General features: G+C 51.3%; 1 protein-coding gene across 2 annotated transcripts in view; it reads left to right on the top strand.

The window, feature by feature from the left end:
• RASGRF1 (Ras protein specific guanine nucleotide releasing factor 1) overlaps nucleotides 1-19,144 on the top strand; it is a 103,783-nt gene that overhangs the window by 25,872 nt on the left and 58,767 nt on the right. For both annotated transcript variants that reach the window (XM_033402986.2, XM_004278341.4), the window contains exons 3-6: nucleotides 897-1,044; nucleotides 7,653-7,745; nucleotides 10,299-10,552; nucleotides 17,963-18,042. In XM_033402986.2, the coding sequence (XP_033258877.1) occupies nucleotides 897-1,044; nucleotides 7,653-7,745; nucleotides 10,299-10,552; nucleotides 17,963-18,042 (575 nt within the window). The remainder of the gene's footprint in view (nucleotides 1-896; nucleotides 1,045-7,652; nucleotides 7,746-10,298; nucleotides 10,553-17,962; nucleotides 18,043-19,144) is intronic.

Genomic DNA, 19,144 nt, shown 5'->3' with positions numbered 1-19,144 from the left:
AGCCCCATTGCTAATTACCCCCAGCACAGGCCTTCCACCTGAGGCTGCCCTTGGATGGGCATGTGCCCAGAGCACTGGGTTTGGAATCCAAAGACCTAGATTCCGATTCTGGTGGGAGAGAGTGCTCCGCCTCCAGGAAGTCTTCCCTGATTACAGGTCCTTGTTGCTGGCCTGGCCCCTCTTCTGATTCCTACAGCACTAACAGCCTTTGGTGCATGAGTTGGCACCCAGGTATACTGCACAGGTTCTTCAGATGTCTCCCAGCCAGTGCAATGTCTGTGCCTGACTTGCCTCTGTGTGTCGTCCATTCACTCAGTTGCATCCATGCAATAAATGTTCACTGGGCTAGGCCCTGGGCAGACAGGAGTAAGCAGCACAGGCATAGTCCCTGCCATCAGAGAAGGCAGGGTCTCCTGAGGAAACAAAAGTAACCGGACACCCCCAATCAGTCTGGCCAGCGCTATGGTAATAGCACCCCGGGAGTACTGCAGTAACACTCTACACATTATGGCGGGAGGGGGGAGGGAAGACTTCTGGGAAATGACATTTCAACTAGGACCTACTCTGGGAAAGAGGATGGAGCTAGCCCAGGGAGAGGAGGGAGGAGGCATGTTTCAGACAGAAGATCTGTCTGCGCAAAGGCCCAGAGGGTGAGGGCGGTCGGGCAAGGTGAGAACAAGACCAGGTGGAGGAACCAGATGTCAGAGTGTGAGCCGGGAGCTGGGGAAGGGGCCCGAGCCATCAGTAGCAGCACAGCAGCCAGGTTAAGGCCTCGGGCACTGTGTCTGGCAGTCAGGACCTTCTCCTAAGTGCAGTCTGTGGGGAGCCCCACTTCTGGTTGGATCTCCAGGGGGCCAGGAGGCCGTGGCTTACCTGCCGTGTTCCTCTGTCCACAGCTACCGGACCCTGGCCACGGAGCACGAGGCATTGATGCAGAAGTACTTGCACCTGCTGCAGATCGTGGAGACTGAGAAGACAGTGGCCAAGCAGCTGCGGCAGCAGATCGAGGATGGGGAGATTGAGATTGAACGGCTGAAGGCAGAGGTGACCAACCACCTGGGGAGCGGAGGAGGCTGGCGGAGGGCCCGGGCCTCAGACCTCAAACCCGGGCTCCCGCAGGGTCAGGGAGGCACGTGATGGGCAAGAGGGACCCGCTCCAGCCACGGCTGTGCCAGCTTCCAAACTTAAAGTCAGTGATGCTGGCAGAGTGGGAAGGTCCTGGGGTCAGATCTGGGGTCGAAGCCCACCTCTGCCACTTACCAACTGCAACCTGGAGCAAGTCCTCCAGCCTCTCTGCACCTCCATCCTTAAAACAGGCTGTTTCTCCCTAGCTGACGAGGTTGTGAGGATCAAGTGAGATCATTTATGGGCGAGTTCCTGGTTACTCTGCTGACAGCCACATGGGCGGAGGGGGTGAGGGCAGGGCCAGAGGGTGGCTGGTAGGTCCTTAGACTGTGGCTCGGGCTCAGCTCCAAGGCGGTCCCTTCCCTCTGCCTGGCACAACTGTCCGGAGGCTGAGCCGTTGCTAGGTTAAGCCTTCTAGAACGTCCCTACTCAACGTGTGGTCCATGAAACAGCAGCCCATTAGAAATGCAGAACCTAGGGCCCCACCCAGATCTCCCAAATCAGAACCTGCACTTTAACCACATCCCGGGAGATTCTCATTTATGGGTTGGCCAAAGAGTTCGTACAGGTTTTTCCGTGACATCGGCAGAAAATCCCGAACAAACTCTTCGGCCAACCCAATGCATTAAAGCTTGGGAAGCGCTGGCTTTCAGCCCTCAGACACCCCTTCCCAGCTGTGCACGCCGCCACGCAGGGATCTGATCGCCTCTCACCCCCTCACTTCACCAGCGCGCTCAGAACCATCTGGCTCCTCACACAAGGTCTGCGACTCTGAGCCGAGGAGGGGCATATGAAAACACAGATCCCTGCAATCGGACTTAGCTGCATAATTTGCAGGGCCCGATGCAAGGTGAAAATGCAAGGCCCCGGCCAGCGTGGGGGAAGTCAGTCTCCCCTTCCCACTCGCCACGGCCTCCACCCATCGTGGGCAGGCCACCGACGACTTCAACCGCCAACTCCCCTAACCTCTGCGCCATGATGCGCTCAGTATCTAGATTCAGGTGGGCAAGGGACCCTTGCCAAGTCACCCACTTAATGCCCCAGGCAGTATCAGCCCGGGCAGGACAGTTGTCTCCTCGCCCTGCCCTGTGACACCACAGGTATGCACAAGACCCACCTTCTCTGTACCTACACCAGGCCCTGCAGAGGGTGGAGGCGGACAGTGAGATGTGTCTGCTGGGCTGACTTGACCTGTTGTCACCCAGACAGAGGGTTGCAGAGGCCTGGGTCCCAGGATGCCGGGGTACAAGGAATAGGCAGGGAGACAGGAACACGCATGAGCTGAGGCTCCAAGCCCCTGGGGTGTGCCCCATGGTCCCATCAGACTCACTCACAAAACGCAAATTCAAAGAGAAGATTCTTAAGAATTTCAAGACAGCAACTGCTGTCTATCACCTTTGCAAGAACCAATTGTTACGTTTTCAAGAATTTTGCAAGCTAGTTATTCAACCTTTGGTAGCTTCAAATGGGCTGAGCTAGGAATGCCCACCATGGAAACTGGCAGGTGCTACCAGTCAGAGGTTTTCTTTCAGAGAGCTGGTCATGAAGCATTTACCGATATCCCATTGTCTACATCTTTTTTCCTAATGTGCAGGACCTGGTGCAAAATAAAACTGCAGGGCCCTTAAGAATCTCAAAGCAGCAGCAGCAGAGCTTTAAAGCAAGCGTTGGTCCCTTCTAAGCCTGGAGCCGTGCACGGGTCACACATCCAGGAATCCAGCCCTGTTTCTACTCCCAACCCTGTAGCCCCCACCCCTAGCCCTGGAAGTGACAGGAGATCACATCCAAACAAAAGCCTGCAGAAAGCTTTACCAGGCGTAACTATCCACCTCTGTCTTAGTCTCTTTTCTCCCATCTAAACAGCCCTGTTAGGCTTCATCTTTCATAACCCAAAGGCTCTAAGGACCATCTAAAACAAACGGAATGTCTACCTCTGAGAAGAATCGCCCCCCCCCCCCCCACCTCTAGAATGCTCAGTTTGGACCATTTCATTGTTTGGTTGGTTGGTTGGTTGGGGTTTTTTTGGCCGCTTTATGCGGCTTGCGGGATCTTAGTTCCCCGGCCAGGGACGGAACCAGCGACCCCTGCAGTGGAAACGCAGAGTCCTAACCACTGGACCGCCAGGGAATTCCCCCATTTCATTGTTTTAATAGCTGTTTTCCTCCCATTTATGATGGGAAGTAAATTTGGAGAGTGAAGACAGGCCCTAAAGGGCAAAATAGGAGTTTAGAGGTAGTCGTAATATTTTATTGGCTTGGAAGCACTCAGGATCCTGGGCGGCTGACACTGGAAGAAATGGAAAAGATCTTTAGTTCAGGGTTTAAATAAAAATTTAGGGCTTCCCTGGTGGCGCAGGGGTTAAGAATCCGCCTGCCGATGCAGGGGACACGGGTTCGAGCCCTGGTCTGGGAAGATCCCACATGTCGTGGAGCAGCTAAGTCTGTGTGCCACAACTACTGAACCTGCGCTCTAGAGCCTGTGCTCCGCAACGAGAGAAGCCACCGCGATGAGAAGCCCGCGCACTGCAAAAAAGAGTAGCCCCCGCTAGCCACAATTAGAGAAAGCCCACAGGCAGCAGCAAAGACCCAACACAGCCAAAAAGAAATTAATTAAATAAATAAATAAATAAAAGAACTAAAAACATTGAAAAAAAAATTTAGCCATGGGATTGGTTTTGCAAACAAACTTCAACATGGTACCCCACTTCATAAACTAGGTCAGTGAGGGGACTACTCTGGGAGAAGTAAGAAAGGACGGCCGTGACCCCTCCCACGCAGCCCCTCCCCAGGCCCCCTCTCCAGGGCCCACCCTGCATGCCTTGAGTCCCGCTTCCCATCTCCCCCTTGCCATCCTCGCCCCTGCCGCCCTGGCACACAACACCCTGTCATACCTGTGCCTTTGTTCACACACCCCCTCTCAAATTCCCTCCATCCTGTAGCCCACCTGTTGGGCTCTTTGTCCTTCAAAACTCCTTCCAGGTAGCCCTTGCCGCTTTCATGGTGAGACCTTCCCATTGCAGTAGGTACATACCTCGCTTCTGGCCTCTCCTTGTCCGATTATAAATTGCCTCTCTGGGGGTCTGACCCCCTTCTCAGGCTGGAAGATCCTCCCGGGAAGGGATCTGACTCATCCACCTTACCCAGTGGCGAGCTGTGTCTCACCAGTACCCAACCCAAAGCCTGCATCAGGATCCGCTGGCGGTGTTGGCACAAAGGTAGACAGTGTCTCACCAATACCCAACCCAAAGACTGCATCAGGATCCGCTGGCGGTGTTGGCACAAAGGCAGACAGAGATGGGCACCCACTGGGCTTGGAGGAGACCGGAAGAGATCAAGAAGGAGGGAGAAAGAACTGAGCTGCATGGCAAGAGCTACAGAGACCTGCAGGAAAAGCAAGAGCTACAGAGATCGTTAGTAAAACCTTGGAGGCTAACAAAAAGGAAAGAACCTGGATTAATTCCACTATCAATGACTGCACTGACGAAATGCATTCTGGATGAAAGACACTGTCTCCAGAGGGGGGAGTAGGATGGGGCAGAAGCCCATGTGCTATGCCTCAAAGGGGTGTGGCAAGCAGGGTTTTCCTCTGATGGGTCAAGGGGGCCAGACCATGGGTGGCCAGTGGGCGGGGGCCAGCGGAGACACCAGGCTTTGAGCCAGGTCAGACAGCTGGAGCTGGACTCTAGCTGGCAAGTTGGGTGTGAGCCAAAGTCCCCACTCTGTATGGCCTTCATTGACAGGGGTCAGCTGAGCAGACCCTGAACATCCAGCAAGCAAACCAGGGTCCAAGGCAAGTCCATCTCCAGAAGAGACCTGCCAGGGTAAGAGAAAGGCTGCCTCCGTGAGCTCACCTGACACTGGCTCCTGGCAGGGATGGGCTGTAGCCCAAGACTTCTGCAGGGTCCCCAGGCTCACAGCCCTCTAGAGCTTTGCCCCCCAAGCCTGATCCTTAAACAAAGACTCCAAGGCTGCTGGCACTGCCTGTGCACGTAGCATAGTACCTGACCTAATTGCATCTATTTTTTGCCCTGGTCCCTGCTGAGTAGATGTCCTGGAATGCCTCTCTCTGAGACAAACGCCAGTTTTAAATACAGACCACATACACACACACACACACACACACACACACACACACACACACACACACACACACACACTGCCATCCAAAAGAAAAAAAAGGTTTCCGTGTGCAAATCTCAAAACTGGCAAAGAAAGCAGACTGGCAAGGAGGTGACAACATCAGACCAAAGGTGGGCATTGACTGGGCATCCTTGCATCTCTGAGCTCTCCAGTAGCCTGCCTCTGTGTGTGTGTGTGTGTATGTGTGTGTTTGTGTGTGTGCGCGCGCACACACGTTCCTTAGGCCTTTAGAATACAGATCAAAGAATCAGCCTTTATTTTAATGTGCAGATGTTCCCAGAGAATGGAGAGAAAAGGTGGGGGGGAGAGAAAAAAGAAAAGCCCATGTCGGTGCTGAATATTTCTCAGATATTTTCAGCCGTTCTCCAAGCACAGGCCAGGGTAATTTTAGCAACCCGCAAGTGGAGAGCGGGTAACTGTTCCATCTTGCTTTCAAAGTGCTCAATTCGCTCAATTGTGAGAGCCCATTCATTCTGCACTTCAGCAAGTGGCCTTGAGGGGACAAAGCCACGTGCTCTGAAGAGGATCGAGGGGCTCTGGCTTTGTGGCAGTGTTTGTGGATTCCCCTGAGCTGCTATCTTTAGACGTGTGGGGCTTGATGACTGCAGTGTTTTCCTGTGGTTGAGGTTTTTGTTGCTGCTGCTTTTCTGATCCTTTCGAAAAAAAATTTTTTTAATGAAACCTCTTTTATTATTTTTTATTTATTTATTTTTTTGCCGAGCTATGCGGCACGTGGGATCTTAGTTCCCTGACCAGGGAGGGAACTCGTGCCCCATGAAATGGAAGCGTGGAGTCCCAACCACTGGACTCCCAGCCAGGGAGGTCCCTGCTCTGATCCTTCTTTAACTTACTTACTTATGTAGCCAACAAATATATGTTGAGTGCCAGCCGAATGGTAAGCACCGGCAGCCCAGGAATGAATGAAACGGGGTGGTCCTTCGCCCACAGAGCTCACAGCCGCGATGGAATACATAGGCATTGCCTGCATTTTCCCGGGAAAGTCCGCAGGCCGTGGGAGCCTTGTGGAGGACCCCCAGCAGAGACTTGTGGACTCGGGGGTGGCAGGAAGGAACCCACCCAGGGGCTACACCACAGGCCCGTCCTCCTGAGCAGTGCCAGAGGCTCCAGCCACAGTATGGCTAAAGGCACCCCTTCTCCTGGTCACCACCCCATTGGTCTTGTTCTTGCAGCTGGGCCGACCTCTCTGATCCCGAGATCTGGCAAATGGAGATTCTTAGATCAGCTCAAACGTTCGTTTCCAGGGCTCTTCCATTTTTCTAGGCCAGCAGTTTCCAGGTTGTGCTCCAAAGAGGGCTCCAAGTCAGAGAAGTGCTTCCGGGTTGTCCCAGGACGGGACAGCCAAGCCAGCAGTGCTTTCATCTGAAGTCCTGCTGGGGCTCCAGGACGGTTTTGTTTGAAAAAAATAATGGGACTACCCAAGTGCCCACCGATGGATGAATGGACGGCAACATGGGGTCTGTACATACAATGGACGTTACTCAGCCTTAAAAAAGAAGGAGAGTCTGACACATGCTGTGACATGGGTGAACCTTGAGGATGTTATGCTGGTGAAATAAGGCAGCCACAGAAAGACAAAGACTGTCTGATTCCACTTAGGCGAGGTCCCTAGAGGAGTCAAATTCATAGAGACAGAAAGTAGAAGGGCGGGTGCCAGGGGCTGAGGGAGGGGGGATGGGGAGTCAGTGTGTTTTGTTTCGTTTAGGCTGCACTGTGTGGCATGCGGGATCTTAGTTCCCTGACCAGGGATCAGACCCACACCCCCTGCAGTGGAAACGCAGAGCCTTCACCGCCGGACCGCCAGAGAAGTCATTAAACTCATTATTAAACTCATTAAACTCATCATTGTTTAATGAGTACAGAGCTCGGGGAGTTGAGAACGTTCTGGAGACGGATGGTGGTGACGGTTGCACAACAGTGTGAATGTACTTGATGCCACTGAACTGTGCACCTAAAATTGGTTAAAATGGTAAATTTTATGTTATATATGTTTTACCACAGTAAAAATTGGAAAGTAAAGGGACTGATGGTTTAGGGAAAAAGGAAGAGAATCACAGATTTGGACCAAAGCTCCCAGATTACAGATGGGTTGCCTGCAGCCCAGAGAGTGCCTCTCCCAGGGTCACTCTGAGTCAGAGCCCAGCTGCCCTGGACCCAGGTGGACAGGGTCCCTGTCCGGTGCTCACTCACCGACTTCTGGCTCGAAACCTCCCACAGAGCAAAGGACATGAGCTGCAGTACCACTGGTCCTTGGGGAGCACGTGGCAGGGCGCTCACTCACCACACCACGCCTGGTGGCAGCCGGAGGGGTGGGGCTTCCACCAGCTGGTGCCGCTCGGCCCCTGCAGTTGACCTGTGTTTCCATTGCAGATTGCATCCCTGCTCAAGGACAATGAGCGCATCCAGTCCACCCAGACTGTCACACCCAACGACGAAGACAGTGACATCAAGAAAATCAAGAAGGTCTGTACCATCTCTCGGGGCTGGCAAATCTGCCCTGGTCCTCTTTTAGAGAGCCCCCTGGCACAGCCCAGGGTCTGCAGTGTCCACCTACTGTCCCATTGCTCCCGGGCGTGCCACTCCCACCTCCGCTCCAAAGGCAGAATCAACAGCCCCTCGCCCCAGACCAGCACCTCGTCGAGCCATGTTTTCTGGTTGTCTCTGTGAGGTAGGGTGGTTCAGCCCATTTGACAGATAGGAGCACTAAGGCTCAAGAGATGAAAGAGTAGATAGAGCCAGGGCAGGAACCCAGGCTGTGAGACTCACAGCCGAGAGCTTTCCTCACAACCCTGGGCAGCCTCAATGAGACCCCAGGCCACACGTCCACTGTCACAGCCCTGCATGCCCGCCTTCCCCCCAGCTACTGTCCTGCAAACACCTCCTCCTTTCATCCCTGGCAGACGTCAACATGGGAGCCGGCCTCTGTGACACCCCTTAGCTGGCCCCACTGGTTTTACACTATTAGAGGCTAGGAGAAACATCTCAGAAGGTATGAGAAAGCTGCCCGGTGGCAGATAATGACCAGCACCATAGGCCCCCCCATGGAGGGGCATGTGGAGAGGAAGAGTATGGTCTGTGTTTGCAGCTTGCCAGACTTGAAGCAGGGGAGCCTGACTCACCGTAAGAAAAACACACGAAACCAGAAAATCCTCCTTGTTGAGAGCGTAAAAGGACACCAGCGCCATCCAGACCAGAAAACTGCAAACTGGCATCCCACAGGCCAAGTTCAGCCTACCAGCATGTTTGGGGTTCTTAGCCCACACGGTGTTTCTTTTTTCCCTTTTTAATTTGTTGCCAGTGCTTTAAAAGCTAAACATTTCACATAAAAATATGTATTTCTGGTTTCTCAAAAATAGGAAGAGCTAAGATTCATTACGCACTTTCCATGTGCCAGACACTATTCTAGGAGATTTATGCAGATTAATCTGTTCCTAACTAAAAGCCCTCTGAGGTTTTATTATTATCTGCATTTCACATGTGGGGTTGCTGAGGCACAGAAAGGCAAAGTGACTTCCCCAGGTCACACAGCTAAGTATTTGCAGAGTGACATTTAAACCTTGGCCACCAAGCTCCAGAGCCCACATCCTTGGTCACTGGGACACACGATCTCTTGGAAAAGCAGAAGGTCTCACAGCCCGGGCCCACCTCCTGCACGTGGTGACTGCTGGCCCTAGGCCAGGTGCTCTCCCATTAGTGCCCACCCAGCCGGCTTCAGGATCTATAGGACCTGCCAGGCCCCCATGGACATTGGGATTTGCCACCAGTGCCACCTGGGGTCTGAGCCAAGCCCCGCCCAGGCAGGGATGCACTGGCCTTCCTTCTCTGCCATGGCCCCACTGGGCTTCCTGGCCCGTTTTGCAAAGCCATTCTGGTTGGAACATTTTTTTAAGTACCACCTGAAATGCACCTCCCTCCTTTTGTTTTCACCCTCCTGGAGCCTCAGAGCAAGGCCCTCCTTTATCCAGAAAAGCTTTCTCTCTTCAAGGAGATCTGTCGTGCTGAGGCCAGGCCTCTCTTCCCCAGGGCAGACGTCCCTGGCCAAAGGTCTGCACCCGGATGGTTGCATCTGCTGTGCATGGCCAGTGCCCTTTGCAGCTGATAATATTTTGATGAGTGCCTTGGCAGGTGGCCCCTGGATCTCCAGGTGCCCCCACCCCAGCACCGCCCAGCACCCTTGCTCCTGGGGCCCTGGGGCCCTCCCTGTGCAGCCCCTGAGCTTGCACACAGCTCAGCGGCAGGAATGGTGGGGAGCTACATGGTGCCCTGGTTGGAAGCGTGCATATCTTAAAACAGTTCTCTGTGTCTGTGAATTGAGGCCCTTCCCAAGTTCTTGCCAGAACGAGGCCAGGCCAAGCAGCCCGACTCCAAGTTGGGCAAGTCAAGTGTCTGTGTTCATTTCCCCGCGGAGGTAGAGGAGAGGCTCCAGGCGGGCGCCGATGAGGCCCAAGCATGAGATTAACTAATTTGCCGCACTGAATTTGATAATCGCCCTCTATCCAGACGAGCTTTCATTGAAACTTCTGGGCTTTCAGGCCAGTCATTAGGCAAGAAGAGGTGTGAGCCATGCCCAGCACAGCCTGGCAACCCTCTATGCTCAAGCCCCCTCCCGTGATGGGGACTCAGGGCCACACTTTTCCTCCTTCGGAGGATGTTGCCAAAGCAACCTGGGGGATGTGGTTTAAATGCAGAGGGCCGGGGCAGGGCCTGGGGGTTTGCATTTCGAACAAGTTCTGGGGAGATGCTGATGCTCCCGTGCAGGGACCTCACTTTGAGTCCAGCCGTCATCTCATTAGCCCCATGGCACAGATGGGAAATGGGCTTAGAGGAACCAGAGGGCTTGCCTGGCACCACGCAGGCAGAAGCACCAGGCCTGATCTTTTGCCTCAGCTCTTTTCCCTACGTGCCCGGCGTGGGGGACAGCAGGGCCTTGGCCCCTGCCCTTGGGGCGCTCACAGCCTGGAAGGACCAGAGCCGCTGAGGCTAACGGGAGACCCTCCCGCTGGTCTCGGCGCCCAGGTGCAGAGCTTCCTGCGGGGCTGGCTGTGCCGGCGCAAGTGGAAGACCATCATCCAGGACTACATCCGGTCGCCGCACGCCGACAGCATGCGGAAGAGGAACCAGGTGGTGTTCAGCATGCTGGAGGCCGAGGCCGAGTACGTGCAGCAGCTGCACATCCTTGTCAACAACTTCCTGCGCCCCCTGCGGATGGCCGCCAGCTCCAAGAAGCCTCCCATCACGCACGACGACGTCAGCAGCATCTTCCTGAACAGGTGAGCACCCTGAAGCTCAGCGCCCCCTCCCGGAGCCCTTGGCTGGGGCGGGAAGAGGGAGCCTAGCCGGCACTGAACTTGGACACGAGCCCTTGACTAGTCCCCGCCAAATGCAGAGGAGGAAACTGAGACCCAGAGAGGAAGAAAGCTGCCCGAGGTCCCATGACGAGAAGCCAGTGCCCCAGCTACTGCAGGCGGGAATACAGACAGAGGCCCACGTAGTATATGTCTAAACTAGCGGTTCAACTGGGGCAATGCTGGGAGACATGTTTTTTTTTTAATTTATTTTTTGCTTCAGAAGGATCACATAGGATCCATGGCTGGCAATCCCTGGGAGGCAAATTTTTTTTTGAACTTTATTTTATTTATTTTTTTATACAGCAGGTTTTTATGAGTTATCCATTTTATACATATTAGTGTATATACGGGAGACATTTTTGATTGTCGAAACTTGGCGGGGCTGCAGGGGAGGGTTTGCAACTGGCATCTGGCGGGTAGAAGTCAGGGAAGCTGCTGAACATCCTACCGTGCGCAGAGCAGTCTCCCACAGCAGAGAATTCTTCCACCAAAAATAATCGTGCCAAGGTTGAGAAACCCTGGTTTAAATGTTTACAAGTTATAAATCAAGCTACAGAAAACCACACGGGTTCCGTTCTTCTACCTTCATATCATCGTCGTAACGATCTAGAAGACAGGGCTAAATTTTTAGATCCTGAGTCCCCTTAGCGTGGGGCTGTGTATCACACTACCCACATATCTTACGAAAGCAAGGCTGAGCTGATGGCTGCCCTTCTGCTGTCAACCTCTTTTTAAAAGTCTTAGGAAATGGTTTAAATGAGCTTTTTGGTAGGCATGAAAATTGGGTAAACTAGGTAAAAGCAACAAATATGAAAACCTATCAACAGAGTGCTATCTACAAATGATTCTCGATCAGGAATTAAAGGAAATCACTATGTGCTCCAGGTTGTTCATTCAGCTGCATTTCTTTTAAAGTATCCATCATTCCAGTCATTTCACTAATTGCAGCTGGCCCTCATCCACGCCCTCTGCAGAGGTGTTTGGGACCCAGGGTCACCTCCCCTGTGCCCTGCTCTTCCCCTTTACCTGCCAGTGTGCTGTGACGGGTTTAGGGACCTGTGGGACACCCGGAAGGAGATGGGGTAGAGGCAGTGGACGTGGGTCTGATTCTGAGAGGTTGAGCCGGAGATGCTGAAAGTCACTGGGAGAAGGACAAGGACAGGGACATTGGGATGCTGACACCATGGATGTGGATGAGGTGTCGGAGTATGGGGACATGGTGGGGGTGGGGAGCAGGGGGAGGGGAGTGGCTTTTAGCCTCATTAGACCTTCTAGAAACTGAATCACTGGGCCTTACAAGGTTGCTTTTTTTTTTTTTTTTTTTTTTTTTGCGGTACGCGGGCCTCTCACTGTTGTGGCCTCTCCCGTTGCGGAGCACAGGCTCCAGACGCGCAGGCTCAGCGGCCATGGCCCACGGGCCCAGCCGCTCTGCGGCATGTAGGATCTTCCCGGACCGGGGCATGAACCCGTGTCCCCTGCATCGGCAGGCGGACTCTCAACCACTGCGCCAGCAGGGAAGCCCAAGGTTGCTTTTTAATATACATTTCAAACACAGTTTTTAGAGAGTAAATAAATGCTTTGATTTCTTTATTAAAACAAAGAAAATAGGTATTATTGTTTTGTGAAGTCAGGTAAGATTTTCTCCAGAAACTACAGTTGGGTCTTTTAAACTCAATGACCTGGAATTTGGCTAAAAAGTGTGAAGAACTTGTTTCTTCCTGAATAAACTCCGGACAGCTCAGCTGGAGTCACAGCTTCTCAAACGTGAACGCTGGGCCTCACCCTGAGCTTCTCATCTGTAGATCTGGAGTAGAGCATAGGGATTGCATTTCCAACAAGTCTGTAGGTGCAGCTGCTGCTGCAGGTCCCAGAGCACACGGAAATGAGAGGCTTGAGGTAACCGCAGGGGGCTGCCTGTATTGGAGGCTCGGGCACGGACCTACCTGAGAAATACTTCAGCAAGCATTGTAATAGCTCTAGGTTGTTTGTGCTTTCCTTGCATTTTAGGCCACAGGTGCAAACTTTTGGTGACTGTTTATCATAACCACTAAGAGAGAAAGGTGCCCTTTTGTATTTATTTAATCTTTGCATCATTTTGTTACACTGCATTCAATGGAATTCTTTTCACCTGTAATCTTTGGTTAAGAGTATTCAGACCAACTCACAGAATGTGTTCAAAAGTTGTTTGAAGAAAATCGCAACATGGTTTTATATTTTTGTCTGTTAGTCACTGCATGGATCAGATCAGATGCCTTTAACAGAATAAACAGGAGAGAAGAAAGTCCCCTCTTTTGCTGGTGTCCTTCTAAGCCCCTGCAAGCCCTGTTTCTCCTTTTCCACAATGTGCCCAAGGTTGACTGTTTCCCATCTTAGCAGTCTCATAGATCCTGGTCAAAATAGCCCCAGCCTGATCGATCTTTAAGGCCTCCAGAATATGGACTCTAGCGGTCCTCGGAAACACTGACCAGGGAATGGGACCTGCCTCTTGTAGGTGTTGGAGAATCAGATGAGAGCTCACGTAAAGCATCTAGTACAGAGCCCAGCATGGCCCAAGTGCTCATAAGAGCTAGACATTAGTACAACAAGAAAGCTTCACTATGATGCACCCTGTGAGACACTGAATTCAAATCTAATGTGGAGGGAGCACTTCTCAACTCATTCTGTGAGGCCAGCATGACTCTAATACCGAAATCAGAAAAAGACATTATGGGGAAAGAACACTACAGACCCCTATTGCTCGTGATCATAGATGCAAAATATTATAAAATCGAATCCAGAAATATATGAAAAGGATAATACATCATGACCAAGTGGAATTTATCCCAGGAATGCAAGGTTGGTTCAACATTGAAAATTAATCAAATATGTTTTACTGTATTTTCTTACAATATTAAGTAAGAAGAACCAATGATCCTATCAATGGGTGCCAATCTGAGGTGACTGGCTTCTCTCCACCCCCTGGCCCCTGTTCTCAATGGGGAGCAGGTCAGAATTCTTTCCTTCCCCCGGGGCCCAGGGTGGGGCAGGAAGAGCTAGAAAATTACTGCCTTCTAATCATTCACCCCTCACTATATGATCCACTGGGTACACAAGAGTGTAAGCTTCACTGTCTTAACCTCTGTGCTTTTTGTGAGCACAAAGAACGGCTGAAATTCTTTTTTCATTAACTGTATAGCAACCCTGCACAGCACTTTGCGTGACTGAATGTTTTGGACTACTCTCACCACGTTAAGATGGTGTTTTGTGGGGCCTGCTTGGTGCCAGGCTCTCTGTAAGCACTTGGCCTACGTAATTTCCAATCCTCAGAGACGCCCCATGAGGCTGGTACCAGAGATCAGAGAGGTGACGGGGTGTGCTCAGGGTTCGGGTGGGCTGTGATTTTAACCCAGTTCTGTTTTATGTGAAGGCCTGTGCTTCCCCCCTGCTACCCTGTTAAATAACGGGCTGGAATCTTCACCGACCCCCATCCTCCTTACCCCCATGCCTGCTCCTCACAGCCCAGGTCTCAGCACGTACTCCTGCCCACGCCTGCACTGTCGAGAACTTTCGATTATATGTGAGTCCAGCCTTCCCTCTTACCGTGTAGGTGCTGTGGAGGCCGGATCCGGGACATGAACCGTCCAGGTCTCCCTGCCTCGGACCACAGCACAGAGTCTGTATGTGTCACAGGTCAAGGGCGGAGGCTGCCAGCCCACTCACTAGAAGGCATTTCTGCACATAGCTTTCCCTTGGATTTGCATTTAGGCTGAAATGTACAGCCACATTAGATACCTGATGCCAATTTGGTGATTTCCTTTGCTGGAGTTCTTTAAAAGAAGTCCTTGAGAAGAGAGAGGCCTCTCTGCAGGTTGGCAGATTCACGGAGGACGCTGCAGAGCTGGGGAGGGGGTTAATTGTGTGCTTCCTGAATGCTGCGGGGGGAATCTTTGAAGGAAACGTGTGCACCAGGTTATGTTTAACTGAAACAATGAGCATATACTCTTGGGCTATTTCCCTTTAATAAAAACCATGCCCAGCAACGTGTGCTGGGAACCACAGGCACTGCCCCGTGATGAGCGGCATCCCGCCTGGGGGACAGATGGTTCCTATCTTGATGCCCGCTCTGACTGATTGGCAGAGGTTGCCTGGAGTCCTGGGTGGAGAAGAATGATGAGGCTCAGTGGGGGCGTGTGCTGCCATCGATTCGTCTTGTCTGCATGGCCCGGGGAGTGAGGAGGGACAGGCACAGGGTGAGGCTGGAGTAAAGAGGCCTGGTTCTGCCCTCCACGGGCCAAGCCCTGTGTACCTAGGACCAGCCTTGGGCAAGTCACACTCCTTTCTGGGCTCAAGAAGGGAACCAGGCAAAATGAGCACTTCCCGAAGCAGACAAGTCACTTCCTCTCCCTAGAATTCTTCCCACCCTACTGTCGTTCCTATTTTCCTTATGACAGCTGTCTCCGACTCTTTTTTCCATGTCTTTCCTTGGATGTCCCTGACCACCCCCATGCCCCTTGTCACCATTGGCTTATGTTCCCTTGTTGTGTGCTTCCAGGGCCCCCATGCTGCCCCTTTTGTAGCATTCATGGCACTTAAATAATGATTTCTTCTGTGCATAGATTCCCTGCTGGACTATAAGTGTGCGGGGCCATAGAATATAGTTGCCCCGGCTGTGCGCTGCACAGCTCAGGGACAACATTCACATAGACTAGGGATCAGCAAACTTCTTCTGTCAAGGGTCAGATAGTAAATATTTTAGGCCTTGTGGGCCAGAGGGTCTCTGTCAAAACTAGGTGGTCTTAGGCAATCCTAAATGAATGGGTGTTGCTGTGTTCCAATAAACCTTGACTTATGGACACTAAAGTGTGAATTTCATCTAATTTTTACTTATCGTAAAATATTCTTTGGATTTTTTTTCAACCGTTTAAAATTATAAAAAGTCCTTCTAAGCTTACAGGCTGTACAGAAACAGAAAGTGGGCCAGTATTCTATATGGCAAGATTCCATGTCGTAAAGACGTCGTTTCAGCCAAATCATGCTATACACTCAATATAATTCCAATCGAAGTGCAGCCTAGCAGAGTGATTTTAATGTTCAACTGAAGGAGTAAAATGCATGTAAATAGATAATAATGTTCTGAAAAAAACAATGAAAGAAACATTTCCTACATTAATTAAAATGTATTATAGGCCCATAAATATATGAAAAGTAATGAAAACAGCGTGAGACTATTGCCAGAACAGGCCAGTAGTCCATCAAAATAAAATACAGAGTCCAGAAACAGACTTACGCATGTATGAGAATTTAGTAACAAAAAAGGCAGCTTAGCAAAGCAGTGGAAGCAGCTGCAGTATCTGATAAATAAAATGGGGCAATTGGCTACAAACTGAAAGAAAGATTAACGTTTATATCCCTGACTCACATCCTACACCAAAGTAAACTCTAGGTAAGTATTTATGTGTAAAAATGAAAGAGTAAAATAAAATATAGGTGAGTGTGCATGCAGTCTAAGAGTGGGAAAAGACATGATGCCTGAAGCAAAAACACAGAAAGAAAATCTCACAGGGCAAAATGGAAAACCTTCCAAAAACACCAAACACAAATCGTTGGGCAAATAGCTGAGCAAAAAAATATCTGCAATGTCTATGTTAAGATTATACGCTTAATGTGGAGAGTTATTTTAAATTAATAAAAGTGAAACTAGTAAATGGACATGACTTGGCAGTTCCCCAAAGAAGAAATTCAGATGGCCAATACAAAGGAGAAATGTTCAACCAACCCACTCACAATGATTTTGTAAAGCAAGTCGAATCAAAATGAGATTATCTTTTTCTTATCAGATAGGTAACAGTGGTCGTTTCTGCGTAGTAGGAGGACAAGTGAGATCCTCACAGTTTATAGTACTTTAAAAACGGAGGCTTCATCTATTATATTTTTATAGTCCCAGCTTACGATGTTCCTAACGTGCTACCCTACAAGTCCATGCCGTGAACCCTGCACAGTGCAACCTGCAGCCGTCTGTGGGAGCTGCCCGGGAACGGGGCCCTGAGTCTTGCTGTGGCGGTGCTCGGGGGCATCCAGAGCCTCTCAGCTCCCCAGGAACCCCTGAAAGTCCTCCTACCTCCACCCTGCCCCGCATCAGGGCCCACGTTCTCCCTTCTGTGCACTTTCACGCACCCCTGGACGGGTCTCTTTCGAATTTTTCTAAGGGTCTTCCCGTGTGGACGACTAAAGTTCTTCACATTGGTACAGTACATGTTTATCTATTCAGTAACTAGTTCAGGGGCCACAGACAGGAAGAAACCAGCCCTGTCAAGGGTGAATCTGTCACAGACTTGTTACCTGAAAACTGCAAATGACTTCAGCCATCAGGCGGGGCCCCTAGTCCAGAAATCACGGTGTCACCACACCTGGGGGGGCCTGTTCTTTTGGGACTTTAGGGAGATGACAGTTAATTCACGGTAATGAGAGGAGCCACTCTCAGGAATGAGAACTCGGGAGTGTTTCTGCTACTTAGATACTTGTTAAAGGCCCTACCGGTTCCAGCCCTTCTGCACATCCTGCGGGTGTGTTGGGGTTATAGGCTCTGCTCTTCAGCCGTAGGTGCCGTGTTCTGTTCTCTCTCCGCACCACAACCTCTCACCTCCCTCACCCCTTTCTGTCTTGCAGCCCTCCCTTCTTTTCTTTTTCACACCCTTTTTCTCCCCACCCACCCTGTTTTCTCTGCAGAGTGGGGTGCTCAGGGCATTTCAAACTCCTCTGGGGTCAGGGAGCCCCGTGCCTCCCAGGCCCACCGTGAACATGAGGTCCCAGGCCCCCATTGGCTTCCTGTGTCTCACAGCTCAGGGGCGTCTCTGCGCCCACCCAGCGCCTTCCACTCCCTGCCCTTGTTCTGAGAGTGTGAGACCCCAGGATGGGGGTTTGCCTTCAGGACACAAACTCCTGGGAGAGGGGACAGCACCCAATGACAGAGCCAGTGGGGACTTGAGGGGGCCAGGGAAGCCAGCAGCCGCAGTACCCCCTCCTCGGCCGGCTTCACGGGCATTTGACTGCATGCTTAGAAAAACCGTGCTTAATTTGAGGCTCTGCTGTCACCATCCTGAAATTCTTAATCATTGGTTAACCAGGGGCCGGCGTGTTTGTTTTGCGTTAGGCCCCGTAGACTGCAGGGTCCATCCCACTGATGGGGTTTCTCGTGGGGTCTCACCTGAGAAGGTTTGCTGCTATAGTGCCACAGGCAGTGACAGCCCCTGCCCTCTCCCCTGGGGCCCCTCAGCTCTACTGAACTTTGGGGGAGGGGACACCTGGAAGGAGAGGAACTCCTGGCCGGAGCTTACCCTGTGCTTTCTCTTCCAGCGAGACCATCATGTTTTTGCACCAGATCTTTTACCAAGGCCTGAAGGCCCGCATCTCCAGCTGGCCCACTCTGGTCCTCGGTGAGTAGCAGCCCTGGCAGAGGTCTCCTGCCCCTCCGCCCCCATCCCCACCTGAGAAGTCCCTGTGCAGGGGCCACACCTCCTGGCTGCTGGTACTTTTGTCCTTCCCGAATGTAACAGAGCGGCCCCTTAAAAACTCACAGAATCCCTCAGAGGGAGCAGAAGAGGAAAGAGAAGTTGGCAAAAGCTACATTTCTAGGAGGAAGTGATATATTTTTAGTTTCTTATCTGCTTTTCCCTTTTAAAAATAATATATAGGTACCCATCTGAGAAAATCTGAGAATCCAGAAAAGCAGGAAACACTTAAAAATATCAACGTTTCTGCTTCCCAAAGATAACTACTGTAAACACTCCGGTGTGTTTCCTTCCAATTTTTTTTCCTATGCATAGATCTTGGGGTTGGTTTTTTTTTTTTCCATTTTACATAATTGCAAACATACTGAATATAGAATTTGAATCTTGCTGTGGGTTTTTTTTACTTAACATAATTGCATAAGTGTTTTCTCAAGCTGAAAGTATGCTTTTTGATGGCTGTATAATGTTCCAGTGCCCCGTGAGTCTGCCACCATCTATGTAGCCATCTCCCTTTGTCGACTCTTAAAGTTGTTCTACCTTTTTGCTACTAAAAATAATCATCCCTGCGTGTGAAGTTGTCTCCATGTTAGAGAGCATTCCCCTGAGAAGGTGCCCAGAAGTAGAATTACTGAAACAATGGGGATGGACTCCCCGCCGTGTACACATCGTCACCTTGCTCTCCAAGCCCTCACTCCTGGGAGTGATGTACAGGAGTGCATCCCACATCCCGCCCCTCCCACACTGGGTACCATCTTCCTTTCACTTAATTCAATGCGAAAAGGTGAGTGTTGGTGTCACTTCCACTCTGGGGTCGAGGGAACAGGCTCAGGGAGGTGAAAGGACAGCTGAGTCTGAAAAGGCTCCTCTGCCCACCGGCCAGGAGACTTCCAGGGGCAGTGGCACCATTTTGTTTTTCTCCAAGGTCAAAATAAGAAGCAGCCCTAGAAAGACACAGGCTGCACTTTCTGTAGTCATACAGCTAAAGAGGTTGTCCACTGGGTAGTTGGATGCCCTACATAAGAGCTCC

This window comes from Orcinus orca, chromosome 2 (assembly GCF_937001465.1).
Source record: "Orcinus orca chromosome 2, mOrcOrc1.1, whole genome shotgun sequence".
Taxonomy (NCBI): Eukaryota; Metazoa; Chordata; class Mammalia; order Artiodactyla; family Delphinidae; genus Orcinus; species Orcinus orca.
Note: the sequence above shows the minus strand (reverse complement) of the source record. Positions and strands in the feature narration are given on the sequence as shown.